The sequence below is a fragment of the Patiria miniata genome, unplaced genomic scaffold (genome assembly GCF_015706575.1).
Source record: "Patiria miniata isolate m_02_andy unplaced genomic scaffold, ASM1570657v1 HiC_scaffold_4, whole genome shotgun sequence".
Classification (NCBI taxonomy): domain Eukaryota; kingdom Metazoa; phylum Echinodermata; class Asteroidea; order Valvatida; family Asterinidae; genus Patiria; species Patiria miniata.
The window spans coordinates 8,335,998-8,356,798 of record NW_024037071.1 but is presented as its reverse complement, the minus strand read 5'-3'; the positions used below and the strand labels follow the sequence as shown (position 1 = coordinate 8,356,798).

General features: G+C 41.6%; 1 protein-coding gene across 1 annotated transcript in view; it reads left to right on the top strand.

Moving 5' to 3' along the window:
• LOC119739668 (peripheral plasma membrane protein CASK-like) overlaps nucleotides 1-20,801 on the top strand; it is a 109,491-nt gene that overhangs the window by 38,614 nt on the left and 50,076 nt on the right. The window contains 10 exon segments of the mRNA XM_038214680.1: nucleotides 44-149; nucleotides 821-898; nucleotides 1,918-1,990; nucleotides 2,487-2,520; nucleotides 2,523-2,588; nucleotides 3,476-3,651; nucleotides 4,981-5,103; nucleotides 7,105-7,188; nucleotides 7,739-7,844; nucleotides 8,636-8,757. Of these exon segments, the coding sequence (XP_038070608.1) occupies nucleotides 44-149; nucleotides 821-898; nucleotides 1,918-1,990; nucleotides 2,487-2,520; nucleotides 2,523-2,588; nucleotides 3,476-3,651; nucleotides 4,981-5,103; nucleotides 7,105-7,188; nucleotides 7,739-7,844; nucleotides 8,636-8,757 (968 nt within the window).

The window sequence follows — 20,801 nt, the reverse complement described above, 5'->3', positions numbered from 1 at the left end:
ACTCATTTTTAATATTTTCTTTAATTATTATTTTGTGCCTTAGATCTGAAGAGAGAGGCCAGTATATGCCACATGCTGAAGCACCCCCACATCGTGGAGTTACTGGAAACCTACAGCTCAGATGGGCTGCTCTACATGGTCTTTGAATAGTGAGTGTAGAAAATAGGGCGACGTTTCCTTTTTGAAAAAAAATGATGCAAACAGAAAAAAAATCATTCCGACAGCTTTGTTGGTTGTGTAGATCCTAAAAAAAAATGATTGAGTTGATGAATGGCCGTGATTGAAAAGTCTGTCTGATTATGATGTTCATCTGCCATGGAAATTTGAGTTAAAAAAAAATTGATTGATAACAGAAAAAAGTTCTGTCAAATTTCAACAAAATGTAGCTGTGCCTTTGGAAATGAAATTGGAAAAAAATGTTGACTTGAATCTCATTACATGTACTTGTAGGCCTACCTTGTAAAAAAGGAAATGTCCTTTTTTTTGCAGTTGTTCAGGAAACAATCAATAAGCCCCTGTACTAATGACCTCACAGTTTGTTTACAGAATGTATACACTTTCCTACAATGTATGAAGCCAGTGGGGGTCCACGACCCACTGAGCAACATAGGATAGCACACGTGTACGTAAACAAAGTGTGATGTCATTAGTACACAGGCTTATTCAGATTTCACAGAGAGGGAGGATTCCCCTGAAGTCATGTGATCTGAATCACTTGACCATGTGATGCGAGTTCCGATCATGTGATGGGAGTCACATGATCACTGTGAGCATTTACTTGGTACTCATCAGTCTGAAATGGTTTCTTTGCCTTTTGCAGTATGGAAGGCGCCGATCTGTGCTTTGAGATTGTGAAACGTGCCAACTCGGGATTCATCTACAGTGAGGCCGTTGCCAGGTCAGTATGAACCTCTGCCGGCACCAGACTGCATTAGATATCCAAGCTTGACTTCATCTAGGGCTGTGCTAAATATCCAAGTTTTTGGTCATCGACAAAATCTCTGAATATCATTTTTTTGTTTTAATTTCTTCATTGACATTTGCTGAAGCTAAAGATAGACCTTTATTGAGCAGTAATCCCCCTTCCCTTCCCACCCCCCCCCCCCCTCTCCAAGTCAGAGGCCTGAATGCTCTTTGCAAGCTGTAGAGAGAACCACGGTTTGGGAAAATGTATGTATCTGCACAGCCTGTCCCGTGTCACATTCCACAATAACATTTATGGCCATTCTCCATCGGGCTTCAAGCTCACGGGTGCCCAAAAATGGTCCTATCTGGAAATACAGCGAGAAGGATCAGCATTATGAACGTCTGAACTTGGGCTCGAGTTCTAGAAAGAAAAAGTTGGGGATGGGCGGCAATTGGTGTTTTTTTCTTTACTTTTTTTTTTATTCTTTATAAAATATAGCTATTTTGTGAGAAGCTTGATTTTCAAAATTTCAAAAATCTTTTTAATAAAATGAGTGTTTTTTCAAAGGCATGATAAATTATGAAAAAACTAAATTCGGAATGATACAGAAGTTATTCCTAAATTCTTTAACTTTGATAAAAATTGGTTGTTATTACTCCAAGTTGTCTGATTGTTGCCTTGATAATTACAACTGTGTAATGACTGAACTGTTTTGCCATAGAACACTGTTCTCTTAAATTTTCATTTTTTATTGGAGAATTTTGTCTTCACCAGAATTTGACTTGTTAATCAAAAGTGCCAGTGAACATTGCACACTGCACATCTATAAACAGTACATCGAAAAACATACAAACAAACAAAAGAAGAAAATCCCTCTTTGCATGAAGGCTCAAGGTCACTGCTATATGAAATATTGATGTATTCTGTTTGAGAACCGATTGACATTTAACTTGGGCCGGTTTACTTGAGTCCCACAGTTTGTTTATTATCGTTACTTACATTTCTTGCAGCCACTACTTGCGTCAGATCCTGGAAGCTCTACGTTACTGCCATGACAATGACATCATTCACAGAGACATCAAGGTATTGTGCCATCTTTAACATCCGCACTTTATATCTTGAGAGTTTTCTTGTGCACTGACTTAAAAAAAAAAATTGAACAAAGAAATTGACTGGAGCAGGGTTTGAACCTGTACACTCCAGATTGCTGTTCCACTGCTCTACCAACTGAGCTATCCAGCCCTATGTTGGCAGTTCGCCATTTTGTCAATGTCTTTGTTCAAGGGGAGCTAGACAGAAGCCATAAACCCGTATATGCCATGTGGCCAGGGATCGCGCCCAAAGTCACAATGCCAGCAACATTAGCAATGCTGCAAATCTGGGAAGTAACAAATGGAGATCACTCAGAGAGGATACAGCTTTTTATTACAAGTGTTTAAAATAAACCCCACAAAAGATTTTTTTGTTGGATTCACAAAACAGTGCTCGGCCAAGCGCTTTCCTTAAAGATCCCGGTTTTATAATAACTTGAAGTCATTACCTCACAATGACTGCTTGGTTTGTTCTGTTTGTTTGTCAGCCCCATTGTGTGTTGCTGGCTACCAAGGAGAATTCGGCCCGGTCAAGCTGGGAGGATTCGGCATCGCCATCCAGCTGCCTGAATCGCACCTCATTGCCGGAGGTAGGATCATAAGGACATAAGACTACATCTGTCTCCGTCACAGATTGTCACAGATGTTGTAGTCAAGTTCATCACAAGTCCTCAAAGTACTATGAACATATCGCAAGTCGAACACAAGTCGTCCAATCACAAGTTAAAAATGCACGATTCACTGTGCTACCAAAGTAGCCGAAATGCTAAACCAATGGAAAACAATGAAACCAGTTTTGGTTAAGTCTGCTGAACGGTGCCCAAAATAAATACTCAGACGCCATTACCGAAGTCCTACCATGCTTGTATGCATGTCTGATGTCACACATGTACTTCAGATTGAAGCACACACAGTTGTGTATTTGCCTTCAATCAGGGACCCCTATTGTCCCTCTCTTGTTTGTACTTTAACTTTTTAGGAAGACCTCCAATATGTTTTGCACACTATCGCAAAATGGGGACCTCTCTGGAATTGGGGACCCTTTTGTCCTCTTTTGTTCAACGTCCCCTATTGAATGCAGAAACAAACTCACTCTTACATGTATAGGTCTCGTTCAAATGACGTCATTTCCTACGTGCATCGGCATTTTGAGCGTCAACTTGCATAACGCGCATCGGCTGCGTCGTATTTCGAATACATTTTGAGCAACAAGCGCGCGTGTTTGGCACATTTTCAACACTGCAATGTGTGCTTGATTGCGTCAAATACGCAGTCGCAGTTCTCCTACAGAGATGGCCGTCATTGAGCGAGCCCTATTAGTTAAAGAAGAGTTGAGTATGTGCATGTGACCTACAGGCAAGCATGGTACCTACCACGTAATGGCAATTGAATTAGAATTGAGGAGTTCTACACATCTCTCAATGATTGTTGAATTTGAAATAATGTTAGCTTGGTTGATTATTGCTCACCGTCGCAGGTCGCATCGGCACGCCCCACTTCATGGCCCCCGAGGTAGTCAAGCGAGAACCCTACGGCAAACCCATCGACATCTGGGGCTGCGGGGTCATGACCTTCATCCTCCTCAGCGGTTCCCTGCCGTTCTTTGGGACCAAGGAGCACCTGTTTGACATGATTGTCAAGGGCAGATACTACGTAAGTTAAAAATAAGCCAGTCGCTCTTCGAAATCACTTCATTAAGGGCAAGCTTCAATAAAAGTTAGTGGACTATCAGCTAAATTACTCTGTACTCTGGCATTGTCAAAGACAAGCTAGTCTGCTTACTCTCCGACCCAAGCAGCAAGCTTGCCATTGATTTCTCACACGCTTATGGGCAGCATTGAGTATACAGTGCTCTTAAACTTACACTAATGATGAACAGAACACAAATAGCCCGCCATCAATTTAAGCAAATTATCAGCAGTCTCTCCAAGCATGCCTAGGCAAGACTACCCCTCCCCAATGCTGACTTGAAAAAATTGAACATTTCCCCATGCACAAAAATCTGATACAGTGCAATGCATGCTACACATCACGTACAGAGAATCATTCTTTATTTTCCCTAACGCCTTACACAAGTTTCTACACTATATTTTGTCAAAAGCCATCATTTTGAATTTCCCTCCATCGTGATTACACAAAAAAAAAAACCTTGACGAACCACTGCGAGTATACTAGATTTTAGTTCTGAAAATATTTGTGCCATGTGACAAAACATACGGTTGTTCAGGATTTGTATGTATCTTTTGAACACAACTTAATGAATCATTTGAATGAAATACATGCTAGGACACGCAATGTGACCAGATCCTTTGGTCTTGTCAGTAGAACTTGTGCATGTGCACGAATGGTAAGGTAGTTTGCGGGAGTTGGTGTTTCACAAGGACATGGCCGATAATCGTAACAGACAGCTAAAGATGTGCCTAGAGCTGTCCAATTGCATGCCAAAGGCACCCCAAAAAAAGTCTCCGGTTTCTGGTATGGAGCTTCCCCAAAAAGTGGTGCGGCGACGCGGCTTTTTTTTTTTTTTTACCTGATTTTGTTGCTTCAAATGTCGGCTGATGACTGCAAATGGTGCTCGACTAAACTTAGTGCAAATATATGGGAGTCCAGAGAGGCCACATAAAGCTTATTCTCGACCACAACCCAATCTAAAATAACGTTAAAATTGTGCAGCAGCAGGATTCCAGTCAAACCAGTGAGTTTGGCGGTTTTGAGACATCATCTTTCATTGAAAAAAAAACTTTTTCATTTTGCCGACGCGCATGGCTACGGCGACGCGCGCGCATACCAGAAACCGGAGACTTTTTTGGGGGGCCAAAGCTCTCTGTTGGAAAACCCAAGGAATCAGACAGACACTGAACAATCCAGTCCACCTTTGTGGCCTTAGTGGGTTTCAAACCCAAGTAACACACAGTGGAAGTCAAGGAAAGCAACACTGCCAACCAATCTAATTCGTTCAATCCATGTTTTTGGAACCATCAGATGAAGCCCAGACAGTGGGACCACATCTCAGAACCGGCCAAGGACCTGATCCGACGGATGCTGCGCGTGGACCCCAAGGATCGCATCACGGTGGAGCAGGCCCTTAGCCATCCATGGCTCATAGTAAGTATAGTTTTGGTCCTAAAACTCAAGTTGGTATATGTTCCCCACAAAATGAGCATAAAGTCAGACTTGCTAAGAATTGAGAGATTTTATTTCTAGATTCTACATAACAAGAGCTTTCTTATGATACATGTATATTAACATTCAGTAATGGAAATTTAGACCGCCAACTAAATGAAAGTTGTAGTAGTTATTTTTGAGAAAAATTCCATTTAAAAATCCTAATGTTGTATTCCAGTGAATAAACAGTCAACTAATGAAACGGGATGAAAAAAGGTTTTAAAGATGTTTGATAGAACCAAAACAATTGGGCTCAGGTAGAACAGGACTTACTGAGGTTCACCTGAAAACCAGAAATCGCTCGCCTGTGAAATTTTGGCTTTTGCCCCACGGTACTGCAAAATGACAACTTCCAACTTTTTATGCTCGTTTTGTGGTGACAGGTCACAAACATAGGCAGTCCCTAGTCGGGCCTTGTCTAGCCTCCGCGGTGGAAGAGGGGCATGCACTATCAACAGCATGAATCAAATCTTGAAAATTTGGCACTGGGAACCAAGCCATTTTGAGCAGACCTCACTCGTGCAGATTTTGAATGCAAGCCTGACTGCGCTTGCTTGACCACCACGCTTGCCTGACCGCGCTTGCTTGAGATAGGGACTGGCAGCATAGGCCTAAGGGGGGAAATTCTAATCCATTTTGGACCTAGACGTGGCAAGTAGGGTGGCATTCCAAAGCTTTTGTCTTTTGATTTGTATTGGGAGAAGTTATTTATTTATTTATTTATTTGCCTTTTGCCTCATTGTTAAAAAAAAACTCAAAAACTGATGTTAACTGCCCTATATACTTAATGAAAAATGAAATGTTTAAGAATATCTTTATTAACGGAGATATGCTTTCATATTGTTTCACTACAAACTTTTTTGTAAAACTTGAACTGAAGAGAGACTGTATGTGCAGTGACCAGTAGAGGGCGCCATTGCATAAGGCTAGTTCCTTTTGTGGATGAGTGAAAAGCAGATCACAAAAAGTTTCCTGAACTATTGCTTTGCCGAATGTATGGGGATTTGTTATGAATATGGGGTGATTTATTTATAATGTAGTCACAAGCATACAACTTTGCTAAGATCAGGGATTTTCCTTTTTCTCCCCCTTCCTTTGCATGCCATTACATACATGTATGAAAAAAAACCAAACACTGTAAACAGTGCAATTGCTCCCGCAGGTCGACTCAGGTTAGCTCCATGCCGTTCAATTAGCTATGACGTCCTACTGTCTCAAATGTTGAGTTACCCCAGTTCTTTTCAGAACCTCACAAACTCGCAAAAGAGTTTTGTAACTTAATGCTACCGTAAATCTTCGTCTTACAGAAATATTTGCTTAGCACAAAAGAAGGTTACCAGCCAAGATGTTGTAACACACATATGAATACTCCTTGTGACTGGTTCCCAGCTTCCTTTTAGCTTAGCAATTCAATTTTGCTTAAGCAATACTTTCTGCTCAACAACTCCATAAAATCGGTGCCAGCACTTTTCTGTAACACGTGCTTGACACAAGCTGATCACAAGCAACAATATGCGAAGCGATCCCTGAAACATTTTATGATGTCTGAGTGCATTTGGGGGGTCGTTTACAGGCTGTAAAAACATGATGGTCATGATAACAACAATGACTCAGTGCTGAAAATATTCATGTAGCAATACAGTAGCATAGAGTGAGAGAGAGACGACACTGTGCAGTAAAGTATAGGCTGGAATGCTTCGTGGAGTGAGAATTGTTTTAAAAAACTCCAAAATGTTGTCACTTTGAAACTGTCAGCTCTGTATGTCCTTTGTACCGGTCAAGCTACATGTCGAAATACTTCTTTCTTTTTTTAACATGGCAGCGAGTGTTACAGAGGTGTGTACACGATGATGCAAATTTTTGATGGTTATTTTAGTTATATTTGTAATGGTTATTTTGATCTTATGTCTGATGATTTCTTCATTTGTGGTTTTTTTTCAGGATAGAGATCGAGTGACGCCCAAGGTTCATCTGCAAGAATCGGTGGAGGAACTGAAGAGGTTCAACTCTCGGCGTAAACTCAAGGTTGGTTTAATATGCCTTCACAGCTGTGGCTGCCTCTATGTAAAACCTTTTTTCTTATTTTAACGCGCAGAGAGTTTTCGGTCACTCACAAGTCAGTCACAATTCATTCACAAGTCAAATCATAAGTCAATCATAAGTCAAATCATAAGTCAACCACAATTCAAATCGTGCATTGCTTATATTCAGACCTGCGTTATGCTCGATATCATCCGCACTGCTTCTGAATGTCATCTGCACTGCCTCAACCCATTAACAGTGATTGTTAAGGGATTTTGAAGGATTGAGTCAATGGTCAACCCTCCACTGAACAAATTCAAGAAATGACAATGATCTGTGAAGATTGAGGCTGAATGCGATTTTTACGTGGTGGCAATTGGAGGATTTTTCAGGTTTGAGTGTGGTTCTTAGCCAATAGGGCCTAGGGGGTTAGGGTTAATTTCAAACCATGGCACTTGAATGATCCACAAGGCACTGCAGAGGTTAAGTTATATTAGTTTTTAAATTTTGATATGAAATGAAATTTTGATTTTGTTAATTTTGACACCCACAGGGTGCCGTTTTAGCAGCAGTGGCCAGCGCCAAGTTCACCAGTTTCTACAGCGATCCCAACACCAAACACATCACAGACTTTGCGGACGAAGACCCAACATCATCAGGTGAGAATGGTACCACTAATATCGCCTGACTTGCGATCCTTCTCATCTCATGAGTGGGAGTCCAGGTGCTGACCTTACTTCTTCCCTTGAACGACTCAACCCAGCTGGGAGTAAATACATCACGCACCCAGGACGTCAACAAAAAATTTTTGTTGGCTCATGAATATGTATGAGAGGTCAAGTAACAAGTCTTGGCAAGAATGTGTACATCTAGAAGCCAAGTTGCGCCATGGTTGTGTGCATGAGCATCACAAAATGCGTACTCGGTAAAGTACGTCGTCTAGTACAAAGTATGTACTCCGATTCTGTTACTCCTACGTGAACTCTTTCCACGTAAACGTGAACCTGTAACTTTCAGGGGGAGTTATAATGTATACTAATGATAATGTGTGTGTATAAAGCGCACGTTTCCACCAGTATTGGTGTTCAAGGCGCTACATCATTATTACCCTGCTCATTGGAACAATGAAACATTCCAAAGACCATCTCAGCTCCCTGGGGAGTACACAGCTCGATGCTGCCATTTCGGCGCAAAGCAGCTAAAATCAGAATAACCATCTCCACCCTCACAGGTACCCATTTACTCCTGGGTGGAGAGAAGCAATGGGTTGACAAAGTGCCTTGCCCAAGGGCACACGCACCACAACCCCAAGCGGGACTCAAACCCACAACCTGCAGAATTACCCGCGGACCACGAGGCCTCGGCACTCCAGTTGTCGCATATATGTGATATCAAAGACTTGAAACTTAACCTGTCTAATACTCTCTGCTCTTGTTTCGGTGTTCAACAGGTGCCGTTGCCCAGGTCCTGGACAGTCTGGAGGAGATCCAGTGCCTGACAGACTGCGACGAGAAAGATCTGGACTTCCTGCACGGAATCTTTGAGGACAACCAGCTCCACTCTCTACTCAACGTAAGTCAGATTCTTCATTTCTTGTTCTCGCTTGCTATTTGTGTTTTCACTTCTAGCACTTTCTTATGGTACGCCTCTTTCTCACAGGAATTCATACTATGTTTGTGGGTTGAAACTGCTCTCAAATCGTACCGGTACGCGCCAATTTGGTGTGGAAGGACCTGAAAGATAACCCCTCCTTGTCAGGCCTATAATTTCTCAGACATTCATCAGTGACATGAATCAGTGTTCTCTGCAAGAGGTTTTAGGAGGGCTGGCCACCCTGCTACTATTTTTGGTTACTACATCTCATACATATTCATGATCGAGTGCCAAATTCTCACTGGTCCATTCACCATCACGTGTCAGCCGCTAGTTTTGCTGTTTACCAAGCGTGCACGCGAGGTTTCAGGCACAGGTTAAATACGCATACGTAGTAGACTATCACACTTGTTACCAGTGCGCTAGTCTACTACGCATGCACTTTATGAAGCAATCGTGGAACTAGCACATGGGGGTAGTGCGCACTCGCCCTAGTAGCAGCTACATGAAAAGATGGGGCACAACAACATTTTGCCGAGAAAACTTAAAGATGTAACTTCATGAAATTATTGTAAATACTGCCCCACTTAACTTTCGCCTTAGTAGGATGTCAAGCTTGCCAAGAATATTTGGAATCATGTCTCCATTTATATCTGGGACGAGTTCCGGAAAAGTTGCGGGTAGAATCATTCACTTTGTCCGGAAGAAGCTCTGCATTTGCACCGGACGTTTTTTCCGGGAAAATTTTCATCAGCAACTGCTTGACTCACCAATACTGATAACTACATTGCGGGAATAAAAGAAAGCTAACATAAAATGACTTCAGATGGTCAACAGAGGGCGCTGTTCATACACTCTGGAGTTCAGCAAAGGATGGGTACTTGCCCTACTCTGCACAGCTGCATGACTCAATAAGATTAGTATTCAACAGTACAGGAATGTGGAGCGCACAATGTGGGAAGTTGCTCTTGCACATGTAAAACCAGTTATTTTTCATTCATAAATTGATCCTCATAGAATTGGGGGGGGGGGGGGGGGGGGGAGAAACAAGTCGAAAATGTCACAATCATACCAATACCTACATACTAAATATATCTGTGTTTTCATCTCGCTTTTGAGGAAATGTGTATGAAATATTTCCATTTTCAAGTTATGAGAGGCTCAATACCGGTACGTGTAAGTAAAAAAAAAACCAATGTTTTTTGGTCATCAGTGTGTCATCCTGGTTTTTCATTGACAATCCTATTGTTATTCAAATGAGCCGGTCATGTCATATGGGGTGAGATATTCTACTCTACATACAATGGGCCATATGGCAATCATTACTTATCACGTTATGGACTAACTGACAGTTTATGACTGCATTTTATTTATAAATCTGACAATGACTATGTGCTCTTCTTCTCGTTACTCTTCACATAGGTGTGCATTGTGTTGTTGGTGGTGGTTTTTTTTACTAATTAAAGCGTTCATGTGTCACGTTCCCCTTCACCATTAATAACCATGAAAAGTATTTTCCTGTACAAGACTTTACTGTAGCCTTCTCAATTTTTTTTTTTTTTTTTAGTATAAACTACAAGATTTCTGGTCTAGTTTTACCTTTTGAAGCTACAGTAAATATTTTGTGGATTCTGTACATGGCTAAATAATATAGTAATTTGCTGGTTTTTGGTTTTATTTTTTGTGTATGTTTGTTTTTATAAATACTCAAGGAGTACTCATGGATTGAAAAATCTTTGAACTAAACTTGTAATTAGTTTTCGTGTTTAGGTTACTTAATTGAATCTGAATTCGTTAACAAAAAAACGATATCACACACATCCATCTGCGGCTTGAATATCTGCAAAAAGGAGGATTTAAATTCATGCTAATTCAATCTTTTCCCGGGTTTTTAGGGCAGTGTGTCAATTTTTATATTGTGTGAACTTCAGGCCTCTAAATGTCTAGAAAGTGACATGCATATAATTAATTGGTCTGTACAAAAGATTAACCTTGAGGAAAGTTCATAACTTTAAGTGAATTCGCCAATAAGTTCCTTTTCCCTTTTACTATCATTACTGCAAAATTCACTTTTCCTTGGGCCTTTGTGAACAAAAAACCTTTGCTGTCCTATTGCACTGCATATTGCAGTAACATGGTCAATGTATATTAAGTACAGTGGCTGCATTTGCTTCTCGTTCGTCTGGAAGATATAAAAAGAGGAATTTAATATTACTTCCTTCCCCAGGAAGTGCAGTTACCAGTAGCATTGTTGTTCAGTTGTGTGCTACAAGCATTGTATTGTAATTTTGGGTTAATGGATAACATCACACTGCCATTAGTTGGCAATGCAAAATGCACTCCAGGAATAATGTAACGTGTTCCTGTCATTTTTGATGTTTTTATTCTTATCAGTCCCTGTACCACCTCTAAATGTCCTGCTTGTTACTTCCTATACCAGCACTGTATGATTTCCTGTATACATCAGGGAATAAATACAATGGTGATACAGTGTAATATAAATACAGTGTAATATACCGGTACTGTTACTTTGCTTGCCAGTTTTTTGCAAGCTGACAGTTTCATGGACATTTTGAACCTGTTTTTGTGTGTGTGCAAATACTGCCCCCAATTTACCATATTAAGTTATCGCAAACCACATTTTGCTTGCAATCAGTTACACATCCGTGAAAGGGTGCAAGCCAGCTACATGCAGTCTGGTTCCCTGACCTGACAATTCCCTGATGTCTATAACTTGCTCCGTTTCGTCGGAAGTACGGTCAGGGAACCAGACTACAAGAACAGCATTTTTTTTTCTTGGTCTCTCCAGCATCTGTGAACACAAAAATTGAAACAGGTCATTGTAACAACATTTGCCCTAAAATTACTAAAAACCCCTAATCCGTCCATTTCTGAAAATTAAAGTAAGAGCAAATGTTGTATATTCCCTTTAAAAAGGACAATGACAGTGTACATACATACATGTATGTATGTTTTCCTGAAAAAGTAGAGTTGCATCTTTGATTGTACACAATGAAAAGCAAGTGATTAAAATAATTACTGAATTGTGTACAAGAGGACTATGCAGCACTTGCCGACTCGATGGTCAATTCTGTTCACGCTTCAAAAATCTGAGATATTTTCCCCGATAATTCATAACAAGTGTGCATGGGGTCCGGTGTCTTTCTCGTTGCGTGAGGCATTTCTGCTACTTCCTCCTTGAGCTGTCCTCAATCAATATCGCACGCTAATTGGCCCCACTGTCCACTGCGCTTGTAATCATTTCACTTCAAGCCCCCCGTGGCGGTAAATGGATCATTCCACCTGCTGTTCTTTTCCCCGGGGGAGAATCATGTATCAGTGCCATTACTACATCAGGGGCATCCCTTGATGGCTCAACGAGACGCTAAACCCCAAAATTATCCTTTGCAACTTGTGCCTGTTACAGTCGTTATCATTTATTTCAGCCAAACCCTCCGTGGCAGTAAATGGATCATTCCATCTGCTGTTCTTTTCCCCGGGGGAGAATCATATATCAGTGCCATTACTACATCAGGGGCATCCCTTGATGGCTCAATAAGACCTATACCCCCAAATCATCCTTAATAACTTATCCGCTACATTTGTAATCATTTAGCTCATGCCCACCCCCCCCCCCTTTAAATGGATCATTCCACCTGCTGTTCTTTTCCCCGAGGGCGAATCATTATATCAGTGCCATTACTACACGAGGGGCATCCCTTGATGTTTCAATAAGAACCTACCTATACCCCAAATCACCCTTTGCAACTTGGGTCTACTACATTTGCAATTATTTATTTCAACTGCCCCCCCCCCCCCCCCCCATTTATATGGATCATTCCACCTGCTGTTCTTTTCCCCGAGGGCGTATCATATCATTGTTACTTCATCAGGGGGCATCCCTCGATAGCCCAATAAGAAACTACACCTCCCATCATCCTTTGCAACATCTATACGCGGACTTGGACTCGGCACTTTTTTCCCCCTAATCTCTTATCATGTGTATGTTTACACAGATTGCACGCACGTTTTACACGCCGCGGTGTGTGTGCGGACATGCAACTTCCCGCATCAACTCGTTGAATTTGTCACTCGGTGAACTAAATTTTTTCACCCTCCTCCTCCGTGTGTGTGTGCGTGTGCATATATATGCCTGGCATATAAATATACACAGAGTATTGTGTACAGCGTAAGCAAGTCGGTGCGGTCGGCCTGAGTTTATCAGGTGATTTAATGACACCGTTCATTGAGCGAGCATGGTGTTGCATACAGATAGATTGTGTATTCCATGTATTCTGTATACCTGCCCCAGATCTGCGATATTCGGTGATGGTTTTATAGTGAGGCATCAGTGCGATTGTTTTGATTCGGTTGGTGGTGATATAAAAAACATGAGATGTTTCGTGTCTTGAGCTTTAGCTTCCGGATTGCTACCTCGTAATAAGGAGAGGCTTTAAGGCGGTTGGATCGAGCAAGTCGAGCTTTGTTTTTGATTTGGAATCCTGACTTCATTTAATAGCTGCATGTGCAAGTGGATGCACATCTCGATCAGCAGTGTCGAAACCTGTACAGTGTACAGTGTATATGTTCCCCTGTGCCATACTACAGCTGATAACATGGAACTTTATTGATGGCCAGCTCTGGTGCCGACGACCAAGTTGTGAAAAAGTGCAGCGTGGCTTGGAACCATGTGCCTCAGCACCGAGTCCCGTCGGACTCATTAATTTAAAACCCTTCATTAATTAGACAGACTGATAACCAATGAGGTTTGGCGTGTAACCCTCTTTGCCCTGTGTAAGAGCTAAATGGTTTCATCTCGTTAAAAAAAAACACCTCGCGCAGTCGCCGCATCCTGGAGAAGAAGCCATAAGATGGGTTGATACCGGTGGGGACGGAGCGCCGGGCGGAGCGTCTTGATGGTAATTGGTCCGATGAGGATGGATCGGGCAACGGCGTCGACGCGAAGGGACTAATCAAAGCACTTCGTCAGGCTGTCCTAGGATTTGTTCCCACAGTTTCATCATTGTTCTGCACTCACTAGCTTACTCCCACTCCAAGTCAGTTTCTGGCCATTTCTGCAAATCTCTGAGAAATTTCCTGTTGTGAATTGAGAATGCAGTGACCAAAGGAAGTGAAATTGCAGTGCTGGCGAAAGTGGCAACAATTTTTGAACTTATTTGCAGTAATTTCATTTGCTTCGTTATATATCGCGGTGTGACAGACTTCTACACACTCTGCTACCAGCATCCGAGCTACACAATTTAGCAGCGGGTCAATTTGCACAGTCACTCGCTCCTGTCCCGAGCAGAGCATACAATGCAGAAAGGCCCATCCTCCAGTTTCTACAGATAATCCTTTATTGAAACAAGCCAGTTGATAAGATAAAGAGATCTGACAGTTACAGGTGTTGCAAGCTAACAGCCAGCCAGTCCTGACTCGTGTACATGTACCGGTACGTTACTGTGGATCGTCACTGCGTTTGGGAGGATGTAGACGTTTGTCACTGCCACACCTCCCGACATCTGTTAAGAGTTTCAGACTCATCATCTTGAAGTTGAGGGGTTAACGTGTGAACTGTGTCAAGGAGGTTCTCCGGTCTGCAACTGTTATCAAATTCGAGGAGCGGTCTTCTGCTTGAAACTCCACACACAAATGGTGTTCATCAGTTGATGCAGATCCTTCTTTCCACTTTCAAACAATCGCCTTGTCTGGCAAGAGCAGATTCTCAGTCTTGTCTAATAGAGGAGAAGATTTGTATTCTTCTCTTCTTCGCGATGGTCGTGGGAGGCCTGGGCAACTATTACTCGGCCGAGCTGGCGTTTGATCGGATGTTGCGGCAGCACCGGCGGGAAATACCCAGCGGGCTGGACCTGGAGAGCGCGTTTGAAAAATGGGTAAGTCTGGAAACCGAGAACACCAGAAGGCATGAGGCAAGTCTAGTAAAAATGGTCCCAGAGTGCACACAATTCTATTCAATTGATTCAGAATGGCTATTCGTTATCTAGACATCTTGTCATGCATCTGGTCTACACAGTGGGCTGGATTGTGGCCATTCGTTACTGTTATGAGGTATTCCTATACAATACTACTGCTCGGTTCACAACTTAAAGCTGGTCCAAGAGTGCACACAATTCTATTCAATTGTTTGTTGCCATAATGGCTGTCACTAGAAGTCTTTTCATGCATCTGGTATACAAAGTGGTCCGGATTGTGCCCATTCATTACTGTTATGGGTATTCATGATACTACTGCTCAGCTCACAACTTACAGCTTCATATTTATAACCCATTGAGGAGTGCCAATTAACAGCCACAATGAACACAACTGTGTTGGTCTCTATTAAGACACTTATAGGTAACGTACCGGTACGTAACATGGACAGACATTTTTCTGTCCATGCTACGTATGTAATAATATTCTGAACATGATACCCTGTGACATCTGAAATATACAGTTGATTGCCTTGGTTTTTACAGGTATACAAATCTCAAAATTTTAATGGCCTTTTTCGCAGTGTTTTACTTTTTTTGACACGTCGATAAATGCAAACTTTAAACGGTCATAAAACTTGTCAACAGAATGTCCGATTGAAGAACAACAAACAGTATTGTAGGGAGAATTGTATTCTCTTTTCTAAAACCCGCAAACACCCATTTCATCCTCTGCCCAGTTCTGTCTCATTTTGCTAGAACACCACACATATTTCAGAATGATTGTAAAGCCAAAGATGGAGCCGAGTCTGGAAACCTAACCAAGGTTTGGAAAATGGCCCACTTTTTTTTCACACGTCACCGGAAATCGTGCTGAAATCTGTCATGTGTAATCATTGCAATTGGCATAATTGGGCATCTCGCTGTTCACAGCTGACATCGGTTATTGTTCTGACAGCTGTCACCGTGTGGTGTGGTGCTCACCCACAAGCCAGCTGTTTTGGGGGATATTTGTTGGCCAAATTGCAGTAAAATGTACGTGCACAAGCGTGTCCCAATAAACATTGTGCACAAAGAAATCGCTGATTTTCTCAAACGTTGGTCAGATTAGCTAATCAAATTTTATAGCATTTTCAAGAATATGGTCTGGTTTATAATTGGTGAAAATATCCAGAAAATCCATCAGTGCAAACCAGAGATATCGTTGATTTTGAAAGGCTATATTATTTTCCTCCTGCACAATTAGAATCCTGTAGTTAAGCATGTTAACAAAGAACGTCAAAAGGGTCTATACAACATTGACGCTCGAGTAATTTGCATTTAGAGCAGTTGCCGCGTGCTTTTGAATTTGCTTCTTCCATGAAGAATCAAATAAATACCCTCTAGCTATGCTGTTTCTTCTTTTATTTATTTCCCAAATGCAACATAAAGGCCATGCAATATTTCAAGTATTGCGTAACACATACCAATAACCCAATAAGTGTGGAAATTACATTGTGCACTACCGGTATGTGCAGGTCGAAAAATACATAGCATTACCAAATCAAAGATATCTCTGGTTTGGATCGTTGCATTTTCTTGATTTTTTTCAGTAATTATGAACAAGACCATAGGCTTGAAAATGCTAAAATTTGGTTAGCTAGCCTGACCAACTTTTGAGAGAATCAGCGATTTCTGCATGCACAATGTTTATTGGGACACCCTGTATACTCGTGCATGTAGGTGAACTCTCAACTACACTGGCATTTCAAGGAGAATTCTATTATCTGAAAATAATTTGACGTTATCTGAAATTAATTTGATATTATCTGGAATTAATTCGATGCTATCCTGATGGCTCCATAAAGTTATTTGCCTTTCTCATTGTATTATTGGCATCCCTGGAATTGTTGGCAAACGCTCAGGAATGATTTCCCATCGGACGTGCACTAAAAGATTGCCCAACATTAAGCAACGTTTGTACATGGGAACGCACACCTGTTTTTGAAGATGTGCGTAATTGCAAATGGACCTGCGAGGTTTCTATTTTCGGTGTGCAATTTCCCCTGTTGATTCTGCTGTTGGAGTAAACACCCACATACATTATGCTGATCATTCCTAGTACTTGCATCAGTAGCGGATCCAGGACATTCCAAAGGGGATGGTAAGGGTGTTGGGATCAAAGATTTTTCAAGGGGGGCGGGATGAGGCATATTACAGTCAACGTACAAAATGACCAATGTCCGGAAGCAGTCAGTCAAGACTTGGACTTATTGAGTGATGACGTTATGGGCTTCGTGTGCCAACAAAAGAGGGCGCTTTTTATCACTTTAAGAGACCAGTTGACGCGACATGGACATGCGGCGTGTGCGTACCGTGATGGTTCACGTGCGAAGTACGCACGATTTAACCTAAATGTGCACAAAGCTAAGGCATAGTGCCCTATCGCGTGCGCATCAATCAGGCGTCTACGCGGTGTGTGAATGCGTTCAAATTTTCTCTTTTGATGGACTAATCTCCACCCCCCCCCCCCCATAACTATGGATACATTTGAAGTCCAAAATGGATGGATCAGGAACTAGCCTAGGTCTCCCCACTCTCCTTTTCCGGCCATTGAAGGGGTACTTGTGCACGCAGTCCATACAGGGAACTTAAGAAAAATTGGGATTTTTCCATTTGGTAAATAATTAAAAATAAAATTCATCGGGGGAAGGGGGGGGGGAGGGCGTGGTTAGGCACCCTAATCACCCCGCAATGTTTTAGACCCGCACAACATTCAGCTAAAATCACAGTATATTTCCCAGAGTCAGAAAATTTCATACTATTACTATTAAAACCTTCCATTGAGACTCCCAGAACATTTTTTTTGTTAAATATTATTTGGTGTCTCATTCTGATGATCTTGATCTTATCTGTTTCCCATGTGCATGGCCTTGCCTTTGATTGACAACCATGATTTTATAGAGTTACTGAAAACAGATTTTTTTTTTTTCCCCAGGAGCATGTCAAGAAAAAGCCAATCAATGTTCAATGTGCAGGAGCCCTAAGGGGGGAAAAAAAATCATGGTCACGGTTAGCCACGGGCAGTTGCACCTGCGGCTAAATAAAACATCACACCGGTAATTGGTGTCCTCCAAACTCAACAACATGATACAGAACTGGGACTTCATCGTGTTTATCCCCCCCTCCCCCCCCCAATCTCCCTCACCCCCACACCAAATGCAACATGTGATAACCTTCAGCTAGGGAGTATTTTAGGGTCGGCACATTGTGCATGTTGGGGTTGATGGGCAGATGATGAGCCCGTTGCTCACTATGATGTTTGTTTTTGGGCTTGCGTACAGATTGCATTATCTGTAAATAAAATAAAATTTGAAAAGCTATCAAATGAGTTGATGCATTTCTTTACGATTAATGTTAGTGCATGTAAGTCAAGCAACATATGTTTTAGTGCCGTAGGCCCATGCCCAGAATACATGTATGATAGAGCTTTAATCTGACAAAAGATTTTGCAAGAGTGCAAATTTCAGGCAGATTCTGAAATCTTTTTGGGGGTGTTTTGGGGTCTTTTTTTGTGTGAAAAAGCAAGTTACAGGTGATTTCTGAAATCTTATTTTGGCTCAAATATTTTTTCCAATTCAGACCGAAAAATTAGAAAACAATCTAACTGGTGACGGAAATTGGTGACGGAGTAAAAAAAATTCCTTTTCTGTGTTCTTGGGGTGATATTTTAGACGGATGGAGAATCTCACTGACATGAACTGAAGAACCTCTCCTATATAATTCTTTATAAACAATTATGAATTTGTTGATGCTGGTATTTTATATGTAAACTCTTGTGTGAAACCTCATTGTAAAAAAAACATTGCCACAATGATAATGAGAACTATTCAACAAGTACTTGAAACAATAAACTCACAGTTGCCTTATGTATTTCAAACCCCAATTTAATGTTGTAAAATGCCAATCACGACAACTTTGATTTTTTTTCGACGACTGTAACACCTCAAACATTACGGACCTGACTGCACCTGAGCCCATGCCCTTATCAAAGGACATTACGGCACTACATGAGGCCGGATTCCTGACGACATGTTTTTTTCTCTCTGCAACTTCAACATGTCCCTATCCATGTTGCCTAACCAAATATCCAGTAACAGCAACTGCCTACCCGGTATGTACACAAAGAACTGCCTCAGAATCACCGGAGGTTGTCACATGCTGATGTTTGCATATTGGTACCCTGCAGAGATAAAAAATAACGGATTAAATGACTATTTGGAAAGCCTTGAGAAACAGAATCAGACCACTCCAAGCACTGTTTGGTATTTTGGGGGCTCACGCTGTACACACACATGTCTAAATGTGAACACAACGGAAGACCGAACATCGAAACAATCTGCACGAGGAAAAAAACAAGGAATGCGGCTACCCAAAAAGGAGATTGCACTGTTCTTTGATTGATGATTCATCAGTTGAGCAGAAGAGCAAAGTTTATTTTGTGGAAAGCCTTCTCCGGATATAGACTTAGATGCAGTCGAAGTCTGCTTCCATGAGCAAGACGGTCAACAGAGTTGGAAGTATGTGGCGTGGTTACAGCTTCATCAGCAGAGGACAGAAAAAGAGAAGTAACTACATGTAACTATCTTACAAGAGCTTGGAATCAGTAGCAACATTGGTGGACAATTTGTTGAACTCCATGTTCGTTGACAGGGTGGTCATCAGCAATGAAAATCATCAGCATTGAAAATCATCAGCATTGTCTTCATTTCATCTGCAGATCAGTTTCCGGTAGCATCAGCTTTTAAGTAGAGCTTGAAAAATTCAAACTAATCTGGGGGGAAAAAGCCGTTATGTGGAGAGTTTTTAATCAGCAGAGGCAGTGGTGGATACTTTCGTGAATGGTGGATCCACCACTATGATCCACTCTTGATGTGAACTCCTTTCTTGGTTGACAATTTGTCATCGCTATCGAAATCAGTGGAACCGTCATTCGTTTCTTTAGCAGAGAAACAAATGTACGTGCATGTTGCACTTTGTAAAGAGCTCAGAATAATCAGGGACATTGGTGGATACTTGTTGATGTGATTTCTGCTATGTGGATAAGCCGTCATCGTCATTGTAATCGGTGGGAACTATGATTGTCAGCAGATCAGAAGAACAGATAGTGGAACAACTTTTTGTAAAGAGCTTGGAACTATTCCTCGTAATAACTTTTCTGTGGAGAGCTTCAACAAAACAAAGGCAGTGGTGGATACTTGTTGATGTGAACTGTCATTCTCTGTTGACAGGCATTGAAAATCAGTGCATAGTCCAAAGTGAACGAACAAATTTAATAGTGATCTGCGATGAGCTTGGAGCCAACAGAGACATTGGTGGATACTTGTTGATAGGACGCTACATTTACTGACGAGCCAGTTATCTCCGTTGAAATCAGCGGAATGGTCGTGGTTTTATCAGCAGAACAGATTGAACAGTATTCAGCTCTAAGAGCTTGAACTAAGTCTGTGTGATACTATTTTGTGGAGGACTTAAAATCAACTGAGTCAGCAACCATGAATGTGGAAGTCACCGAGACGTGATTGCGGTAAACGGCATGCACTCGTGGCGCAGTAGATAATCAACACATCCTGGTGCTGTGATCAGCTGAGTTCTTTATCCACGTACCTGTAGCACTGCATTTCACTAAAATTACACGCCATGCTACTCCACAGCTACAGTTTGACGCAGAGGGGGCAGGGAGGCAAGTTCCGTCCTCAGCCCTTTGTGAGTAGCGAATGATGTTGAATGTTTCACACACATACATGTACCATGGTATATGCTTGTCGATGTATCAGCTGTCAGTACCAAATTCAGTCCCATTTCATTTCATACCCAGTCATTAGTGACACACCGGTAGTAACAATAAATCAACGATGGAGATTGCGGAGTATGCGTGTACAGTATTAACCACAATCATCTAAAGATCTCAAAAAACAGTTTATATGTATTTGGTTTTGAGACGGTGTCGATGGAAGACTGCCTTTGCAGTTTATTTTCAAGTATCATGAACAGGCAGCATTTCTTTCATCACAAATTAGCTCGCATACGTGTAGTAAAATAAAATTCTGCCTT